Source organism: Bactrocera neohumeralis, chromosome 6, assembly GCF_024586455.1.
Source record: "Bactrocera neohumeralis isolate Rockhampton chromosome 6, APGP_CSIRO_Bneo_wtdbg2-racon-allhic-juicebox.fasta_v2, whole genome shotgun sequence".
NCBI lineage: Eukaryota > Metazoa > Arthropoda > Insecta > Diptera > Tephritidae > Bactrocera > Bactrocera neohumeralis.
This window is the reverse complement of record NC_065923.1, coordinates 1,624,199-1,644,176: the sequence shown is the minus strand read 5'-3', so window position 1 is coordinate 1,644,176 and position 19,978 is coordinate 1,624,199. Positions and strand designations below refer to the sequence as shown.

General features: G+C 34.4%; 1 protein-coding gene across 1 annotated transcript; it reads right to left on the bottom strand.

Moving 5' to 3' along the window:
- Positions 1–272: 272 nt before the first annotated feature.
- On the bottom strand, positions 273–19,559 carry LOC126762934 (uncharacterized). Its single transcript, XM_050480002.1, has 6 exons — positions 18,580–19,559; positions 8,261–8,392; positions 6,370–6,520; positions 5,565–6,307; positions 2,851–3,056; positions 273–1,181 (listed from the first exon to the last, which is right to left on the bottom strand). The coding sequence occupies exons 1-6, from the start codon at positions 18,743–18,745 to the stop codon at positions 981–983; spliced, it is 1,599 nt and encodes a 532-aa protein (XP_050335959.1). The 5' UTR covers positions 18,746–19,559; the 3' UTR covers positions 273–980.
- Between the last annotated feature and the right edge of the window lie 419 nt (positions 19,560–19,978).

Below are 19,978 nucleotides of genomic sequence, written 5' to 3'. Positions count from 1 at the left end.
TCAAATATAGACCTTGCAGTAATAGATATTCAGCTTTCCGTTGGATCATGGAATAATCAAGTTACGTAATTTCTTGGCAAGCCGCAAATACTTATATATCAGCAGATAAGGACAAAATTGTGTTGAATTTCCAATAAGTGTCTGACAATCACATTCCTGACAAAACAACAAAAATCTATGACGATGCAGGAGCGTCATACATACAACCTCATGCAATGGAAATATTTACCTCTTCTTTCATTAAATTGGGCAGTGAATACTGGATGGGAACCGTTTTATTTGTATACAAACTTAAATTCGACAAATTTTATTGTACAAATAAATAAATAATTTTAGCCTATGAATATCAATATCTAAGACACAATTCTGCAGTACCTCTTATACCATTAAAGATTAAAACAAATGATTTTAAGCTGGCATATAAGCAAAGTCACTGCAAAAATTGCAACAAAATGCCGCATTGGAGAGCATGCGTATCTCAATAAATAATAAACAAAAATAAAAATTTATTTAAAACTAATTTCAAGTTGTTGTAATCGAATATCAATTTGCATAGCCGTAAAGATACAGAAAATAATTAAATTCAATTACTGTAGTTACAATAATTTTGCGCTTCAAACAAGCCAAACTTAACAATTTCGACCAGATCTAGTAATTATTTTCTAAATTTTTTCTAAACCACTAATTTTAACGTAAATCTACGGTTTCTGGCATCATTCATATAATTTCGTTATTTTTCCGTTTTTTGTTGAAACATAACTGTGAACACAATATCCGGTGAAACAACTTGCACGCAGCCGCAGTGTTCCTTAAACGAAAGGCGCTTGCAAATTGTTTGAAATTTTGTACAACAAAATCATTACTCAACAATAAATTACATTAAATTAAATTATACTAGTGCATATTTGAAGAGAAAAAATCGAATTTGCGTTTACAATCTCAACGATTTAAATCTTCTCGCAACTCCTCCCTAATACCGCTCACTGCCAGTGGCCGTGGTATGCCTTATAGTGTGGATCCTGGTGTTGCCCCACTGGCTGATAGCTGTCGGTGGCTGCCTCCTCCAGTGTGGGGTCGGTTTGCAGAGAACGCTTCCAGTAGCTGCCGCCCGATTCGCCGCCCCAGTCGTCGCCATGCTCCTCGTAGTGGTGCTGATGGTGTGCATGTTCAACATAGACAACCTGGTATTAGAGAGATTTTTTGTTCGTTGAAGTGAGAAACACCAAGGAAATACCAAAGATACCCAAAGGATTGTCGTGTATCTGTATGTGCGTGTGTGTATAAGTGTACGAGTGTATGTGTGCGTAAAAATGTCGGAGTTCTTTTTGTGGCTTTTGCTTGTTTTTGTTTGCTTGAGTTTTGTAGTGTTGGTGTATGCAGGAGCTTCTTTCTGGGTCAAATAGATGTCGTAATGATTTTCTTATGTTTTCATATTGTTGGTTCCTATGTGATCAGATTTCACCTAATTTAACTAACTTCGAACTTCATTATATCAGTGTTTGCTGACCTAACATTTCAAAAGCTCTGAGTAATTAAATTCAGTACTAACAAATTATCTTAAATATATTAATATTATATCGGATGTGAGTCACCAAAAGAATAACGAATAAGTATTTCTATGTTAAGTGGTTGTTTTAAGCAATAAACCATTAATTTGTTTGTAAAATGCTGATTAAAGTATTTTTTTTAATATACTAAAATACTTATATTGAATAATCTGGTTAATGTATATTTTTATAGTGAGTAAATTTTTAAATAACCACAAATTCACCATACGTTTTCACCACAAATATAATAATTTATATTATGTTATTAATATTTAATTGATCTTAATTCAACATTGTGTGAGATTTTAAGTGTTAGCTCTAACCGATATGCACTCTTTCTTAATCGGAAGTTGAAAGGTCGCTATAATCAGTGTGTCACCGTTGGAGATAACTATGTTATGTTGAACGAAAAAAAGAATTTTGTCAAAAAAATGTATTTTACTATGATAGGCCAGAGACTTTTCAACTGACCTGTTAACTACATACTTTTCTTAATAGCAAAACTTATGTAGACTAAAATCGCATATTTTATTTGATTTCAGATAGCAAAAATTCAAAGAATCCCCAAAGTCCCAAGAGGGATTCATGAAAACAGGGTAAAAAAATTAAATTATTTATTCGAAGAATTAATTGAAAAGGATTTTATAAACTAACCCTATTATAAAACGATAAAGATCGAGGCATTAAGTAATTAGTATATATAATTTAAGTAATAAAAGTTCTTAAAATTGTCCACGCTCCTGCGACTGGAAACGGAAATGGAAAAGAAAATAATGTAAAAAGCTAAAAAAGGTTAGCATGCCTTATGCTATGTAGACAACACTTAAGAATGCTAAGAAAAATATTTATTGAAAATGTTAATACCTAATAAGAATGTATATCTAACATCTGCATACATAACTAAATTCAAGTTCGGAGCATAGGTAGCCCCAAGGTTGGTCTCGAATATCATTCTTAGGCGTAAGCTTATGATAAGTTCATGCTCATGCACATGCATAATAAATAAACTAAATTAAGTAAGAGTTCAAAAAAAAATATTTTGATATTACGCTAGTTAATAAGAATAGCAAACAAAAAAATATTACAAACTATTTTAAAAATATGTGCTCATTAAAAATTACTCGAACCATTTTTTTTTAGTGCAGTTCAAAAACAAAGAAAGTCAAACACAATCAAGACAAACATATAGAACAGCAAACAAAGCCAAACACGCGCATTACACAAACAAAAGAGTACGTGTTGGGGATGCAATAAGACTCCCTCAGCCTTTTCCTTCTCTCAAAAAAGGACTAGAAATACCAACCTTTTGCGGCGTCCCACCACGTTTAACATCGATCCAGAATCGTGCGATATTTATCAGCAGACCAATCAAGGCGATGGCAAAGAATTTAATTTGCAAATGAGCGCCCAAAATCTTCAAAAGCAACTCAATCTTGGCCTTAAGGAAAGAGCCCAACAGCACCAGTTTAGCGATCGCCTTCTTCTTCTTCTTCTTCTTGCCACGCGTCACTGTTTCATGAAAGAGTTGAAAAGAGAGAAGAAACATTGCGGCACAATGCTGTACATTAGTATGAATCGATCAAACGGCACGAGCTGGGCCTAAAACTAGTTAACAATTACGAAGAATCAAAAAATCGGTTGGGAGGGTGGGTGTTTGTTAGTATGAAGTGCGTTTCATTGTGCATTAAATAGTTGTAGAGAAGCATAAGCGTTCTATATAAAAGAATTATGCACATATGTATATATATACATTTAGTAAATAATAACCGATTTTATGCTAGTGTGAGAATGCAAAGGAGGCGAGTTCGTTGCTTAAGTCTTTCGTTTGAGATGTCCTCATTAAAAGTTACTATATGTTTCTTAATGTTAAATATTGAGTTTGTGAATTTTTGGCACTTGAGGTAAATTAAAGCTTATATAAAACAATTTTTAAAATATTTATTTTTTTTAATTAATTAGATAACTTATCGATTTTTTTCATATTAACTCCAAAATGTAATTTTCTCCTGCTTAAGAAATCCTGGAGATATTATATCACATTGAAAAATATATACATATGTATGCTATATTTTTCAGAAAATAAAAAAATATATTTTACATCTATTAAACTATTCTTATTATCTTATACTTTTTCATCGAAATATTGATTATTAATGAACTCGCTTCTTTTGCCATTTCTCCGCGACTTAATCTTAATTGTTTAATTTATATGAAAAATGCTCACAAAGTAAAATTATAAATATTTACAGACATGTTTTACATTTATAAGGCAATGCAAAATGCAAGCAAGCAACTTTTTTGATACCTAAAAGTAAAATTTTAGAAAACTGAACTTTAATGTTATTAATATAAACTTCAAAAATATTAAATATTATTAAAATTAATAATTTTCGAATTGAAATATGCCAATAAAAATTATTGTGTGCATTTTACACAAATTTTTCTTACTAACTATTAATAATAATTAAATAATATGTATAGAAATTAAAATAAATATCAATAGACCATCCTTCACAACCGCAAGCACTACATTGCCGACAAATGTCACAGTTTCAACAACCAGAAAGTTCACTTGATGGTTTTGGTATGCACTTTCTGGTTTGTGTATTTGCTAATGACTTACTTTCTGTATATAAGTGGCAACTCTCGCTTCTCAAAGTTGAAATACCCTACACCCAAATAATTTCTGAGCAAATATTTTATATAAGCAATTTTTGTCAAAATTAAAACTTTTTAAATTCTTGTTTCCTTTTCCATTATGTTTGTTATGTGTTAATATGATTTTATTAATATTTACTATATTTTAGTTTGGGATTTGCAACATTTTGTATAAAAAGAACCGAGTATTTTCCAGTTTTGCATCACATTTTTATACATAGATACTCTCTATCTCTTGGGAATATTTATAGCTCCAATTATACTGGGTTTCTTCTAAACTCTATTCTACACAACGAGGTAATTTCAGAGAAAACAACAACAGTTGGTGGTTTAAGTTATGCGAAATAAATCTCTCACAAAATTATTCTTTCTATTTCTATTTCTATTTGTTAACTATTAAGGTGTTTTTGGTATTTGTATTGATTCTAGAATATAATTCGCCGACTCGTAAAAGTAAACTATATATATTAGAAGAGATTTTTGAATTATGGTATTCATTTTCTAAACTTTAATACGAAGATTACTCGCGAGTATAATCGAATTCAAAAAAAAATTTTTGTAGCTGAAGTTAAAAAACTTTCGGATTTCAAAGTATTTTTTGACATTATCTAAGGTTTTGACCACGCATTACCACCACGGATTTGTAGAATAGTTATAGGGCAGTTCATATCAGCAAGAAAATATTAGAAAGTTCTAGTAGAGGTTGATTTATATTCTTTGGAAGTTTGAAATATTCTTTTTGGCAGAGAGGCCAAAAAATGGGGAGAGCGCTTCCTGTAGAAATATCTCTAAATAAGAATATCTTCTTTAAAACAATAGCTTACAAGCTAATTTCAGCAAAACAATTGAAAATTAAGTCATAAAAAGTACTAAGGGTTTATAAATTTATATTACGGGAGTTTACAGGGGAAGAGCAGAAGGTTTATAAATTTATATTACGGGAGTTTACAGGGGAAGAGCAGAAGGTTTACTTAAAAAATAGAAGGACCATATGTCGCTTCGACGGGAATTTAGTGGAGAATTAGTACAGGGAACACCTCTAAATAATTTTCTTTGTTTGAAAATTTTTAAACTATGCTGGTTATTTCTTTAGTCAAGCGATTGGATGTAGGGTATTTCGACAAACCAACACCACACAACAGTTAAAAAGGAAAGGAAATTGAATAAAAGACATCAGTAAACGCACAGAGTTATACATACAATACTACCAAAACCAACACCAACTACAAATTTAAATTTTATATTACAATTATAATAACTGCGGGATAGTGACTAAGTATTAGGAAAAATAGAGGAGAGTAAAAATTTCGTGTACGAAAAGGGTGCGATCAAGTTAATAAATCACACGCAAACACACACCTCCAACGCTTCTACCATATTTTATCGGTTTCTTGTGTTTGCGCTTGTGTCCACCATCCGTAACGTCGACGGCATCCACCAACTCCTCCAGCAGACCCAAACCCAAATGATCCGAGGGCTCCTGCTCCACCACAACTGACACGCTGTCATCGGCAAGTTGATGCTTCTTCTTCTTCTTTCGTTTTTGCTTCTTCGATGGTTTGCTATGACCTTGCGAAACCGGCACCCATTCAACGGCATCATCGTGATGACCGCCATGCCCATGCAATTCCAATTCAGCTGGTTGTACGACTAAAAGTGTTTCCGGTTTCTTCTTTCTCTTATTTTTGCGTTTCTTTTTACCACCACCGCCGCCGCCCTTCAACTGGCCGGGTGGCGCATCTTCATTATCTTCGATTTCAATAAATTCGACGCCGTCTGAGGAATCATGATTAGCCACACCCGGCGCTGTGCCAGTTAGGGGCGCCATGTCAATGTGATCCAGCTGGCTGTTCACGCCCACCGGCCGGCCTTTTAAGAAGTTGACTTCATGCTGCTGGTTAGTGACGCCATCGCGATCTACATAATCCTCATCATCATTCTGCGACGGCTCTGTTTCGCCATCTTCGTCGTCTTCCTCTTCTTCATCTTCATCGCCATTCTCGCTGCCATCCTCTTCCTCGTCATCTTCTGTTTCATTGTCGTTGTTGACGAAGTTCTGTTTGATATTCGGCTGCACATAGTCGTACTCGCGGCCCAAAAAGCTATGAGAGATGAGATCTTGGAATTGTTTATAAATTTTTAACATTTATTTGTATGCACTCACCCATCCATAGTTTCGGCCAAATATTTCTTCATATAACCAGTGCCGATTTCGATCTTCTTTAATATCGTAGAGGGCTTCTCTTTGGTGGGGCTCTCGCTGGCGCTGTAGCCACGCTTCTCCAGTGTCGCATTCAATTGCCGATCGGCTTCCACTGTCAGACAAAACGTAAAATTTCCGTTAATAAAGAGAAAATGTTAAATATTTTAAATGTTGCACTCAAAACATATTAACTGAATAACCGATCTAAATACACAAATAACCCATATTAGCGTTACTAGCACTTGCATTCGTCGAAAGCTGTACCACCATGTCAGGCCGATGTCTCATGGTTGCCGTTAGAGAAAAGCGTAAATAAAATAGTTCACACTTTTCACTCTTAAAATTTTACTGTCACGGTCGTAACGCACTGACTCACATCCACCGGTCGAGCTAACTTGCTACAAGTACTCCGGTTTGTTTTGTCGATCAATTAAGCGGACGAAAAAACTCACTCTTCGAGCGACTAGTTTAACCAATTAAGGATGAAGTAAACAATAAGCATACAACTTCTAACACATATTCATACAGTTATAAGACTATTTTCGTAAGAAAGCAAAAGTTAAGTGCATGTGACTGAGGAATAGCAATTTTATTATATTTCATTTTTATTTAATCTTTTTGCTTTTAAATTTTATTTTATTTTATTTTATTTTATTTTATTTTATTTTATTTTATTTTTTTTATTTTTTTTTGTATCTTATTTTTGTTTATTTAATATCCGGTTGTACTTGCAAATATACATAAATGAAATGAATTCAAACCGAAGTCTACACGCTAAATCAAACATTGCAACCAATTAAATATATATTTTTTTATTTTATTAATTTTCCTATGAATTGGTTATGGTTCGCAGCCACACAGGCATGAAAAATTCACCAACTAACCGAAACCGGCAAAAGGTGTGGAGCAGTCTGCTCTGTCTGCTTCACTACAAGTTATCGCTTTTCCTTCAATGTTGCGTTTATGAATTATGTGTCGTGCTTTGTGTACACTTGTATGCACATTTTAATCTGCAATATTCAAACGCGCACACACACACACATGAGTCTTTCGTTCTGTGCTGATTATGCAGCAAAAGTGCCGTTGAATTTCAATGAAATATATGCAGGTACCTCCAATTGATGTTTAACTACGATTAAAGTAGTTCTTATGTAAAAAGCAGTTCAGCTTTATATAAGATACTTTTCATTGGCAAATTTTTATCGTTATTTAGTATCGTTTTGTTGATTATTTTCATTTTATTCAGAAGCCAGTGGAGAAGCTAACTGAAAATATGAGCCCTTGTTTTATTTTATTAGTACACGCAAAATATTCCTCAATGGCAAGTTCGCTTTAGTTTTCAGAGACCCCATATATATACGTACGAGGTTAAAAGTCTAGCATTGACATGATATACTTGTACATATATTCAGGATATTTCGTAAGTTTTCCTTTGTAATCCTAACAATACAAATTTCGAGCATAGATTAGCTAACCGGTCAATAACCAGTTAAAAACGCTTCAATTAGGGAAAGACGAATCTTGCTGAAATCTAAGGCTTCTCTAGATTTTTCTGCCTCAATAAGAGACAATAACGCTTTATTTGCAAGGACATCAGTTTCTGAGAAGAATTACTTTAAGTTTGGCATTCATATCATCGTCATGAATGAATATTATAGATAAAGCGAAATAAGTAACTATTTTACGACTTCACGAATATCCACAAGTGCGAAAGGGTTTCGTTGACTTAGAGCAATGACAATAAAAATTTAGAACTTTTTTTCATTACTTTAATTGATTTCGAAATTATTGTTGCTCATTGATATTCTCGTATAAAAAAATTAAAATTGTGTATACGAGTAGCTAATAATACCTTTCAATTTCTGCCACTGCATATGCAATTCACCATCCCACAAATCCAATATGCGTCCAGATTGTTGCCGCGCACAGCCCCATGGCTGTTCTCTAATCGGACATAGCATTAAATCTATATATGGCGATACTTCTGCAAATAAAAAAGATCAAAGGAAATATTGATTAATTCGATGCGAGATTGCATAATTTTTTTTACAAGTGAGATGTTAAACGATCCTCAATCCTTAAATGCATTGCTACACTTGGCAAAATTACAATAACATGGACCAAGTGAAATTATTAGCTACAAATGTAATACATATCTTTTCGATTTAGCGAATAAACAAGAAAATTTTGCTTAGCTTAGCTACTAACTATTACTGATATGTTTCCTACAAGGTGTCATCACTTATGTGCGTGAGTGTGCAACAAACAAAAAGTTGCATTTGCAATTTATATTACTTAATCTGTCTCAACACAAATGGTGACCAAACCATTGACCATAAAAAGCCGAATGATGAGTTGAAGAGTAAACCAGACATAAACAAATACAAAGCAACAACAAATAGCAAAGTACTAATTTCACAAAATAATAGAAAACTTCACTGAGTTCGTTGAAAAAAGCTGGTGTTGATATAAACAAATAAAAGAAGTCGCAGAGAGTGAAAGCCGCCAGCAAATATTGTCTGTGATCAAGCAAACTCGAACACAACTACTTGTGTACTGTTTGTTGTTGCTATTGTATGTTTTGTTTGTAGTATGTATTTTTATTTGCGATTGAATACTTCAAGCAAAGAAACTTGCCTGTGCAAACAATTGTAACGAAGCTAAGGCATAAATCACAACATATTTACATGTATACATATCTGATTTAAATATATGTTTTGTTTGTGATAAAGGGTATATTTATTATTATTTACTTTGTGTATGGCAGATTTATAGTATAATATTTTTCGCAATAAATTGATTCGTCACATTGAGAAGCTGTCTATGTAGTCAAATGCAAAAATAATGGTTTAATTTTCTTTCCACCAACAAAGCAAATAAATGGTTTCCAAATTTAAGAGGTGGGAAGCGGTAATGATAAACATGATTCTCTTTATCCACGTCTACACATCTATAGAAATGACAAGCGGTTACTAAGGCGGACCAGGAAATCGTTCTCATGACAAAACGATCAGTTAATTTAGAATGATCTAAGCTTACAATCTCGAGGATGGGATCAATTCTGCCATTGAACCTCTATATATCTCTATATATGACATTTTATGTTCAACCGCTTTTTGAATAATTTTGCATAATTATAATATTCAATAACTTAATTTCATATAGCACTGGTCAAAAATATAAAACTTATCTAGTTCTCTGTGGAATATTAATTGGCAATCCCTAGGTATAACTTAACTAAGCAATGCTAGACAGCCCCTTAGATATGAACAATGAAAATGTTAAATATTTTATCGATTCATTGTAAACTCTACAGATACGAATTCGATATTGATTTGGGAACATCAACTTAAAATAAAAATTGGTATTTTCTAAAGTTCACTATCAATGGATGTTTTCGGTGAACAGTGAGAATCTTTCAATAATAATAATAATAATAAAGGTTTCTCGAAAAATATGCCAGATGTTGATGGCTCATACATATCTCCATTCAGAAAGTGAAGTAAAAAGAGGAAAACCTTGACAAAGCTTCAATCGTTGAAACAAAAATATTGCGTCCTTATTTCTATCTTTACCTCTCACAAAACATATATACTCGTATATATTTATAACTTCAACTCAAATATATTGGCAAAACCATTATTTTTAACACCAGTGATGGCTTGCCAAATTTGTCAAACGCGAAAAATATTGCCTGCTTCAGTGTTAACAAATTTATTTAATGTGCCACATAAGTTATCGCCTAAACTGACGTGGTGTGATACTTCAATATATCAACGTTTATATTCCAGTATGTGATGTATATATATACAATACATATGTGTATAGAAATACATAACAGCATGCTTAAAGGTTTCAACTGCTCAAGGCATAAAACAGTTAGCAAAAATGCTGCAACCTCTCCAACCCCGTTTGAATTGAAAGTCGAGTCGTGAAACTGATGACCCCAAATTGGCGTTGCACCATTAGCAGGCGAACAAAGGATGATCAGCAGTCTGCGCGTAGAGTTTTGGTGACACGTTCGATATCTAAGCAACAATGTAGTAGCTAGAGATTTGGCGACATCAGTTACACCGTTTAAAGCTAATCTACAAAACAGATCTTTTGCTTGCAATTTTTACGTGGGAGCAACAACATTTCACAAGCTGAACTCGCACAGCGCTTTAAAAGTGAAAAAGTGAATTCCTTGATGTTTATCTAAAGATTTTGAAAATTTCTTTCATTGCGTGCACGTTTACAAGTTTAATGGCTAATGATGAAAATGTAGAGATAAATTTATCAAAATTGTCTATAAATTTTGCTATCAAAAACAAAAATAAAATTAAATTATTCCAGCTGATTCGCTATCTAAATTGAAAAGACCTAAAAGGCTTTCACTTATAAAAGCTTTAAGGCTCAACTCATTAATGGACGTTAGACAGCGCTTAAAAAATAAGTATTTGTATATTCTTAATTGAAAATAAGTGATGGAGGAAAAACTTTGGTATCATCTTATTACATTAGTTGATAATAATTAATAAGAATAGTTTACAAAACTTCCAAATAATAATTCTTATTCACTTCTCATATTAAATGTAGCGAGTTCAAATCTGGGCTGAAGCAATTAAATTTTTTAAAAATTATTCAGTTGTTTTGAAAGTTGTACTACATGAAGTAGCTAGGCATTTAAAGTACTCGTAGAAACAAACGCATCATCGAAAAAGAAATGCGACATGTGAGAAATATGAGATTATTTGGAATAAGAATCAGGAATAATAAATTTAATGTTCCTTAGGGGGTTACGTAGGTTGTGACGGCCGAAAAAATGCTTATTTCTAACATTTTTTCTATATACTAAATTAATTAATTTATTACAACTCTTTAGCATATCAGAGCCGTATTTGAACAATATGTTATGATTTTTTCATACTTTTTGTTTGGAAATTAACCCATTGGCATCATGTTCCGGGAGGCACCGGCCTAAATGCCTTCTTGCGGTGAGGATTTTAATGCAACAACGATCTGAAGTCTTATTCAAAGACTGTTGATCTACTAAAGCGGCTTTCTTAAACTAGGGCTTTCTACCTCGGTCGCCAAATTGAAAAATCATTGAAAGCATCTTTTGCTTTTTAGCCTAGACTATGATTTAGGGAACTCTGAGCTAGAGCGCAATTTATATAAATCTAACGACATGTAGCTTGGCTTGAAGCCGAGAAAACCAATTAGGAGTTTATTGTAAATTACTAAAAACCGTAAATTTCGTTCTTTATTTTTAATAGAATATACTTTAACATTTTGTTTTAGTTTTCGTAGTAGAGTGAGCATTGCTATGATAGTACATATGCTAAATTCACATATAAAAGACACGTTTTTGAAGTGAAATATTTCAGACTTTTCACTTATGAGACAATACGGGTAAACACCTTAATATCTTCTGACTAGGCCCAACCAAGAAATAATATATTTACTTTCCCATGCAAATTATATATCTTTACAAACTCACTACGGATAATTACACTGTTCTGCCAATATATAAACTGAATGTGCTTTGCTTTTGTTGTTGTTGAATTTTCATTTTTAATATTGCCTCAAATAATGACATAGAATTGTTTTACGTGTCATTTGATACCCTACTTGCGGCCGGAGCGAAACTGTCCACCCAAGTGCAAGGCGATTTGCATAGACAGCTACACACACACATACGTACAAAGGGGAGTATATAAATATGTATAAAGGTTTGACTACTGAACTTCACCTGTAGCCACAATGCACCTGCGTCTTTGACTGGGAGTACTTTTACTCGGACTACCGTTGCGTCTAACAGTGAAAACATCATGCAGCGTGCACCGGCAATCAAGTGAGGCGGACAATGGTAGCGCAGAAAAAAGCCTTAATAATAGCCACAACAAATATTGTCCGCTGCAGCATTACTGCTACTTGGCGAAGCATTATCTTGACAGCCATTATGGTCAATGCAATAAATAATCTGGAAAATTTAATGCCGTTCAATCAAAGTGCGGTGCGGAGCGCGTATGGCATGCAAATGAAGTCAAGCGGCGAACGGCGCCAATAATGTCGATATGTTTGTGGGGTGAGCAAATAGTTGGAAAGTGTGCGCAATTGACGGAAATGGAGCGACAAGTGGGAGTTGTCGGTGAATAAGGGACAATGGGCGATAGTCCAGTGATAGTCGGCAGGCGAAGTGTGTGTTTGAGTGTCTGTTTTGCATGCAACTTGCACCTTCCGACTTTCGCTGTTGTTGCTGTGAAAGTTTAATTAAGAGCGTGCTGCAATATGGTAACTGAGGGCAAATTTTGACTTTCGTTGATTGACTGCATGTCAATAAAAATTTGTAACAGTAATTATTGTGGACCCACCCACGCCGGCAGCTACTTCAAACGACTTCAATAAATTTGGTGAAAAATATATCACGCAGCAACATTGTACTTTTATTGCCCTACAGCCGGTGGCTAGCTACAATGTTGCACGATTTGGAGGAAATTGTAGTGCTGGAAAAGTAGTGTCCTTCCGATATATCTTTTTAAGTCACTAATGACAAGTCACAAAGAAATGTTATTTTCAGAAAAATTTTTCCAACTTAGCCAAAAAATTAGTTTCACAAACACCAGATGGATATTTTCATGTTTTATGCATTCTAGGGCTTTCTTATATAAAACACCGTTTATTAAATTATAGGGCATTACAACTTGTAAAAAATGTTTTTATTAAATTGGAATTGATTGGTATCCCTCACTATAGGTATCAAAAAAAAAGTTCAGAACGTATCTTTTCGAAACGTTTTAAGCTCGAACATTATTGGAAAATATTGAAATAATTATTTCTTTTCTTTTATTGAAATTGCTCCTTAAAGCGTAATTTTGGTCAGAAGTGGAAACTTTTGAAGTATGATAAAAAGTATTTATTTTAAAGGAAATTTAAATTTTTTTAATTTAATATTAAAAGAAGTACGGTATTTTTTCATCGTATGGCTTTAGTAATCTCTCTTATGTTATATATGTGCGATGAGGTTACATCATGTGGGGTACGAAAGTTAAGATTTCGTACTAAACAATGTTTAAAGACAGTTTTTGAAAAAGAGCCAAACTGGGAGCATGCTTTCTATGTTAAATTACCCCTTCAATTTATTGAAATAATAATGAATTTATTTACTATTACTTTTCCCGATAAGTTCTGACATCGAAATTAACTTCCTAAATTTTAAATGAATATTTGAAATGTTTTTGTGTCACACCCTTCTAAAGGGTTTGGTCAGTTTATCTTTAAACGCGTTTTTCTCGCAACCTCAGTTTTAAATTTTGCTTGAAAAATTACTCATAGACAAATGATCAATTCCTATCAAATCTGCACATTTTGTATATAGTTCTCCATATAATGACATACCTGAATTTTTATCTGATAAAAAAGCACATTTCGATAGGCTAATTTTAGGTATTTTATTTACTCCTTCAATTTTTATTAAGGATCCCTAATTTTTTTTTAATATTATATTCTCTATTTTCACCGGAGTTAATCTATTTACTTTCTTACTTGACATACGTTCAAAGGGAAACTCTTATCAGATGAATTAACCGACGAAAGAATTTACTTGCATATATGAAATTAGTCCATTTTCCTTATTATTAAATCATCATATAGTCAGTTCATGTACTCAGTTGAGACGATCCATTTATTAGCTACAGACATCATTAAAGGAATATGCCGTGAATACATATGTTCACATATGTATAATATTGAACACATTTAACTACTTATAAATTTCTTTTCCCTTACGGTGTATTTATGCCACTTAAGGAATTGTAGATTAGCAAAAAGTATCGACTTTAAAGCACTAAAGCCGCTGAATAACCATGAGAAAATGTCAAGCAGAAGACACGCTACTTCACCTTAACAGAAGAAGAGGCAAACCTAATAAAGTTTTGCCATTAGCTCGCAACTCTGACGGTAGCGCGTACACAAACAAAGCGCATTCAAAGTCAATCGAAGCGACGATACTACAATCTGCTATCGCAGCGATTTAGATCGCATGACTTTTGATACGAAACGCAAACACGTACGATGAGCGCACACATTAACTTTCACTTGCGCGTCGCTTGGCCAATTGAATCAGCGGGTGCTTCGTGCGCATGCGCAGCAACACCACTTTTAAATGCAGTCTCGAAAAGAAATGTAAATAATAAAAATTTATGGCGTAAAGCAAATAACGATAGAAATATACATATATAAAGAAAAGAAATCAAATGCGCCAAAGAGTGTGACCTCACATGGGAGAAAATCTATTAATTGGCGATTACTCAGGCGCGATTTTCCAAATCAATTAGTTGAAAAATAAGTATGTGACAAAGGCTCGACAACAAAGCACTCAGTGTTAATGACAATGATGGAGAATCGCAAGAGCTGTATTAGGATGCAGCAGGCAGACAAAAGTTACGCATTTGGCAAAATAAAAAAGTATTTATGCCAGAAAATCAAATACTGCCGAACTCGATGGTCCACAGCAACGCTGACCGTTTGGTAATAATTCCATTCAAACACTTTTTGCTCGCTATCTCCGCCTTAATTGGTGAATTGTTGTTGGTCTTCATGCTAACTTGGCTGCATAACAACAGTTAAAACAGTGTGTAAACAAGTTTTTGGTGCTTCTTTACATAGCAATTTCCTTATATACATATATGTACATATACACACTTACTCATATGTACCCACATTCAGTGTATATATAAACCTACATGTCTTGGCATAATAAAATGCATTTCTCTGCCGTTTGCCATTTCATCGCATTTTTCGCTTTTAGCCGGTTTATTTCCGCCGAAAAATTTCACTACTTGATTATTGTTGTACATTTCTTACCTTCTATCGACACATGCACATACATATATATGTTTGCATATGGACGTCTAAGATTTCGTCACACACAATTGTCTGTTGTTTAATTATGTTGCGTTGCTAGTTTACCTGTGCGTCGAGACTTTTGTTTTTACCCACTGAACTGAGCGTCTTCAGTTTGTTTACCCACTTGTTTGTTTAATTTCATTGCATGCTCCCACTGCCTTACTCACTCACTTAGTACTTGCTCTAATGTAATTTGTTGTCTTTCATTGTTATTGCATATGCTTTGGCTCTTGTTATTTTTGCGGTCAAATTAATAACCTAAATATGGCTCAGTTGAAGCAAGAAACTGGTTTCAATGACCGCCTTAAATACACTCACAGGAGAACATATGTGAGAGCAAACAAAACACCCGTGTGGCATATGGAGGAACTGTGGAACCCGACATCAAATTATTTATTATAATAATAAATATTTGCATATGTATTTATAGTACCATGACAAATATATTTAGAGAATGCCCTAGAAAAGTCACTTGGTTTCGCTCATTCATTCATTCATTCCTTCACTAAAGAAAAATTTATTACTCTCGTGTTCCAACCCCAGCTGATGTGAGATATACAATTTTTGACAAAAGTTCCCTCTCATCAAGATCTTCGTTCGAAATTCCGCAAAAATTTTCGTTAGAGACCTTCAAGAGAAACTTCGTCAACAGCCCACATCCTATATGATCGAACTGATTTAAAATGGCAGGGAGAACATTTTTCAAAATCCAAAACCGACGCATCGCTGCTATGATTACGCATTTTGACGTCAGGTGAGACACGTTTACGCTTAAACTATAAATGTTATATCTATACTCTCATATTTATATAAACAAATTATTTAGCAGACCGAACATCGAAATACATAATTTCTCTAGCCATCCGTCGTCAAAAGAGCGCAGCATAGACTGACCACCAACTCCTCCAGCTTTTATAGTCCGAATTCGTTTACCCATATACATATCCAAGTACGTATGTAAATTTTATAACGCAGTGATAAACACATTTGTTCATTGCAGGAACAATGCTCGAATTCTAAACTTGGTCAAAGGTTGTATTTTTGCATATTTACGATTTTATTTTTCTTTTGGTCGCTAATATACCAAATACTGATTATTTGAAGATGTTTGTCAAGCTCTCAAACGCTTAAATTTGTTTGCTTTGTTTGCTTTTCCTGGCCTTAATGAATGGAATGGAAATGTGTTTACTGTTTTTATAATGAATATTACTTTGGTTCACAACAGGTCATTGAGTTAAAAATTTGAGCACTGTACGATTCAGGGTCTTTCAATTAGAACGTTTTTTTCTTTTTCAGAACACATGATTTTTTTTTTTAATGAAAAAAAATTCTTGAAAATTTAAGCCTTTAAATTTGCCTTTAGATACTTCCTTCTCGATTTTTCACTATTTTCACAAATTTTTGAAAAAATAAGTGAACAACTGGTCTTATCGGAAAACTTCTCAAGAAAAAGTTGTAGGAAGTTAAATTTCGGACAAAAAAGGTCTCAACGTTCAACGTCATAAAAGTGCTTTGTTTCAGAGTTATAAGCGACTTGATAAAAGAGTAAGAGAAATGCTGGTTTTCCTAAAATTTTTGTATCTAAAACTTTATTAAACTTTATGCCAATTTTTATTTAAAAATCTGCAGCTGATAAAGACCACACCCACGACTTTAAACTTCCTAGTAATCTGAAACTAAAAAAATATTAATCTGTCGCAATGCCTAGAACTACGGAAACGTTTGAAAAACATTTTTATGCGAAATTACGTCTATCCGAAAGAAAAATCAAATTTTCTACCTTTTTTTTTGATTTATTTTGATTTAATCAGACATTTATCTATAAGTCTAAGATATTAGTATTATAATGTTCCAATAAAAAAGTTCCCAAAAGCTCCAGCTAAGCATAAAATATTACGAAGTTACAATTTTCGTTCGAATAATAAGATTTCTTGAATTCCCCCAAAAAATTTTCCACCTCCTGTACAAAATTTGAACGTAGACATAAAAATGTCGGTAGCCAAGCTTAATTCAAGTTTAACTGCATATTAACTTAAACACTAACCACTTCCTCATTTACTTTCATCCAACATGCGCACCACACTCTGGACAGTGTCTACAGCCGGTATTATAAAATATCAACGACTATGCTGCACCTACTTAGCGTCAGGTTTATTTCTATAAATTTGCCCCATATATTCATAAACATATGTTAACGCTATACAAACAAACAGACATACGCTTAGGCATACATATGTGTGGAGTTAGCATAAAATGTGTTTGTGCACTCATTATTCAAATGCTCCTCAGTGGCAGTGGCAATCAGTAGTACGTTCTTCCATACATACATACGTATGCACATATGTATCTGTATATATATGAGTAAACAAAAGTTTGCGAAATGTGACAGTGGTGACATTATTTGTTTTTACAACCAATCAAATGTAAAATAAAAACTTGACACCGTAGTGTAACCTGTAAATTACCGTTAACCACCGCAAAGCATTCAACAACATACATTCACACTAGCGACTCATGTGCATTTACACCTCAACAAAGTATGCGCATGCTCATGCAATTTTCTTATTACCGTGAAATCCGCTCGTTTGTGCTTCGTCGATTTTGGCTTTGTGGCACATTAATCAGCTGCCGTGAAGCGCAATTGCTGTTGCAAACTAAATGGTTACTGCAGTGAAGCAATTGCACCTGCTGCAAGCACTTGACAGTGAAAATTTCCATGGCCCACAAACTACACGCCGGCTCCAAGATTACACTTAGGTTTTTCTGCATTTTACGCACGTGCAACAAGCATAATCAGATGCAGCAGTTGAGTTTTGTTTGTGTGCGAAGCTCTTCAAACTAATTCGCTGCATTCTGGCAGGACTTTGCTAAGTGCTTAGTAACCACAATGCGTGAATCAGTTGCAAAGAGTGCATTTTGTGCAAATGTTTTCTTAAAAACGATTATGGCGTGACAAATTTTTCAGCTTAAAAGAATTCAAAAATATCAAATTATCTAAGAGGTTATTCTGATCAGAGAGCTCCGAAGTTTGGGGCGTACCAACATAATAGTCCAGAATACAAATGAGGCAAGATTATATCTTATTACAACCTTAAATCCCTCAAATCACAGGTCTCCAAAAAATTCAATATTCACCCCATAAAAAATTGCCTCTAAACACCGTTATTTAGATTACTCGGACTAGGCAACAAACTGTGTGCACGCCATAATTTTCACTTTCCAATGGTTATCATTATTCTTCGCGCTTATTAATAGCTCCATTTATAACTGTTTTACACTTACCATTTATGCTCCGTGCGCTGGCTGCGCCCACACCAGCACTAACGCCAACTGGCGTGTCGCTTGTTGTTGCTGTTGTTGCACTCCAGCTGTGCGCGAACGGTAACGGCGTTAATGTGTGTGTAAGTGCTAGCAACACTAACACATAACTCGGCCCTGACCAATCCATTGGGGACTTATGCTGCCAAGCTAATAGTTTTCTGCGGTCTTAGACGGTGGCTGGCTGTTGTTGCTGTTGTAATGTCAATGCTTGTTGACAATTGACAGAACAATCAATTTATTGTTAAATTTTAGGTCTCCACCGAGACGCTTGATTACAGTACTTCAATGGGGCGCGCTGTGCTTCGCTCAACGTTTACAAATTATGCGCACTGATACCGTTATTTATTACGAGCATGGAAATAGAATTCGTTCATAAATTTTTCTTTTTGTCCAGCAAAAGTTTTGTTTGTATTTATGGTAGTACACAAAACGCTGACGCCGATAAATGCGGCATACCTCCAGAGCTAGAATTGGTAGGCTTTTATGTAAGTAAAAAATACTTCTATTGATGTAAGTTTTAGGTCAATTTAGCGGTTCTACGCGGTTAAATGTCTTGACCGCCTTCTATGCGACACTCTTTTGACACTCGTCAGGCATTCTTAACGCGCAGGCGCGCACGAACCACACACACGCCCGTTTATATATATAAAACACTTCACAATCGCTGTGCCTCCAAAGCGTTGTCCAAAGCGCTTGCGCGCACACATGTCCACTGATAAATTATGCACAAAACTGTAACGATCGAAGAAGAAGTGGAAAAACGGTAAAACCGATCAAACAACAATGTGAATTTCACCGGCACATATGGCGACTATTACACGGTGACCGACTCGATTTTATCGCTTTATACTTCTCAACAATGAATTTTTTATTCCGAAACACAATAACAGCAGCTCATCTGCAATGCTGGTGTCTGCGCTTGTTAGCTGGCGGAAAGAAAGATTCGTTGCAAGCGCGTCCAAGTTCAAGGTAAGATTAAGCCATGACTGGCATACGTAAGAAGCTTTATACCAAAGCCGCTGTGCGCTGTAAACAAAAATCCAGCGTTGAAGCGCCAAAGAGAGTAGAGAGGGAGCACTGAAACGCTATATTGAAGTACACAAAATGCTGCAAGCAGCAGAGAAGCAACTGATGAGGTTTTAGTTGAGAGCCAGAGAGAATACCGGCGCTTATTAAATTGCTCCAAACACCGATATCTGTGATGAGCATATTTCGAGTCTCGCACTTTCTTGAGCCATAAATTGACTGACTCTAATAATTACTGTGAGTGCGGTAGTTGGTGTTAGCGCCAATCGGTGATAATATGGTGCTGCTACCTTAATATATGTATATAAGCAGCGGCAGTTGTTGTTGGTGAGAG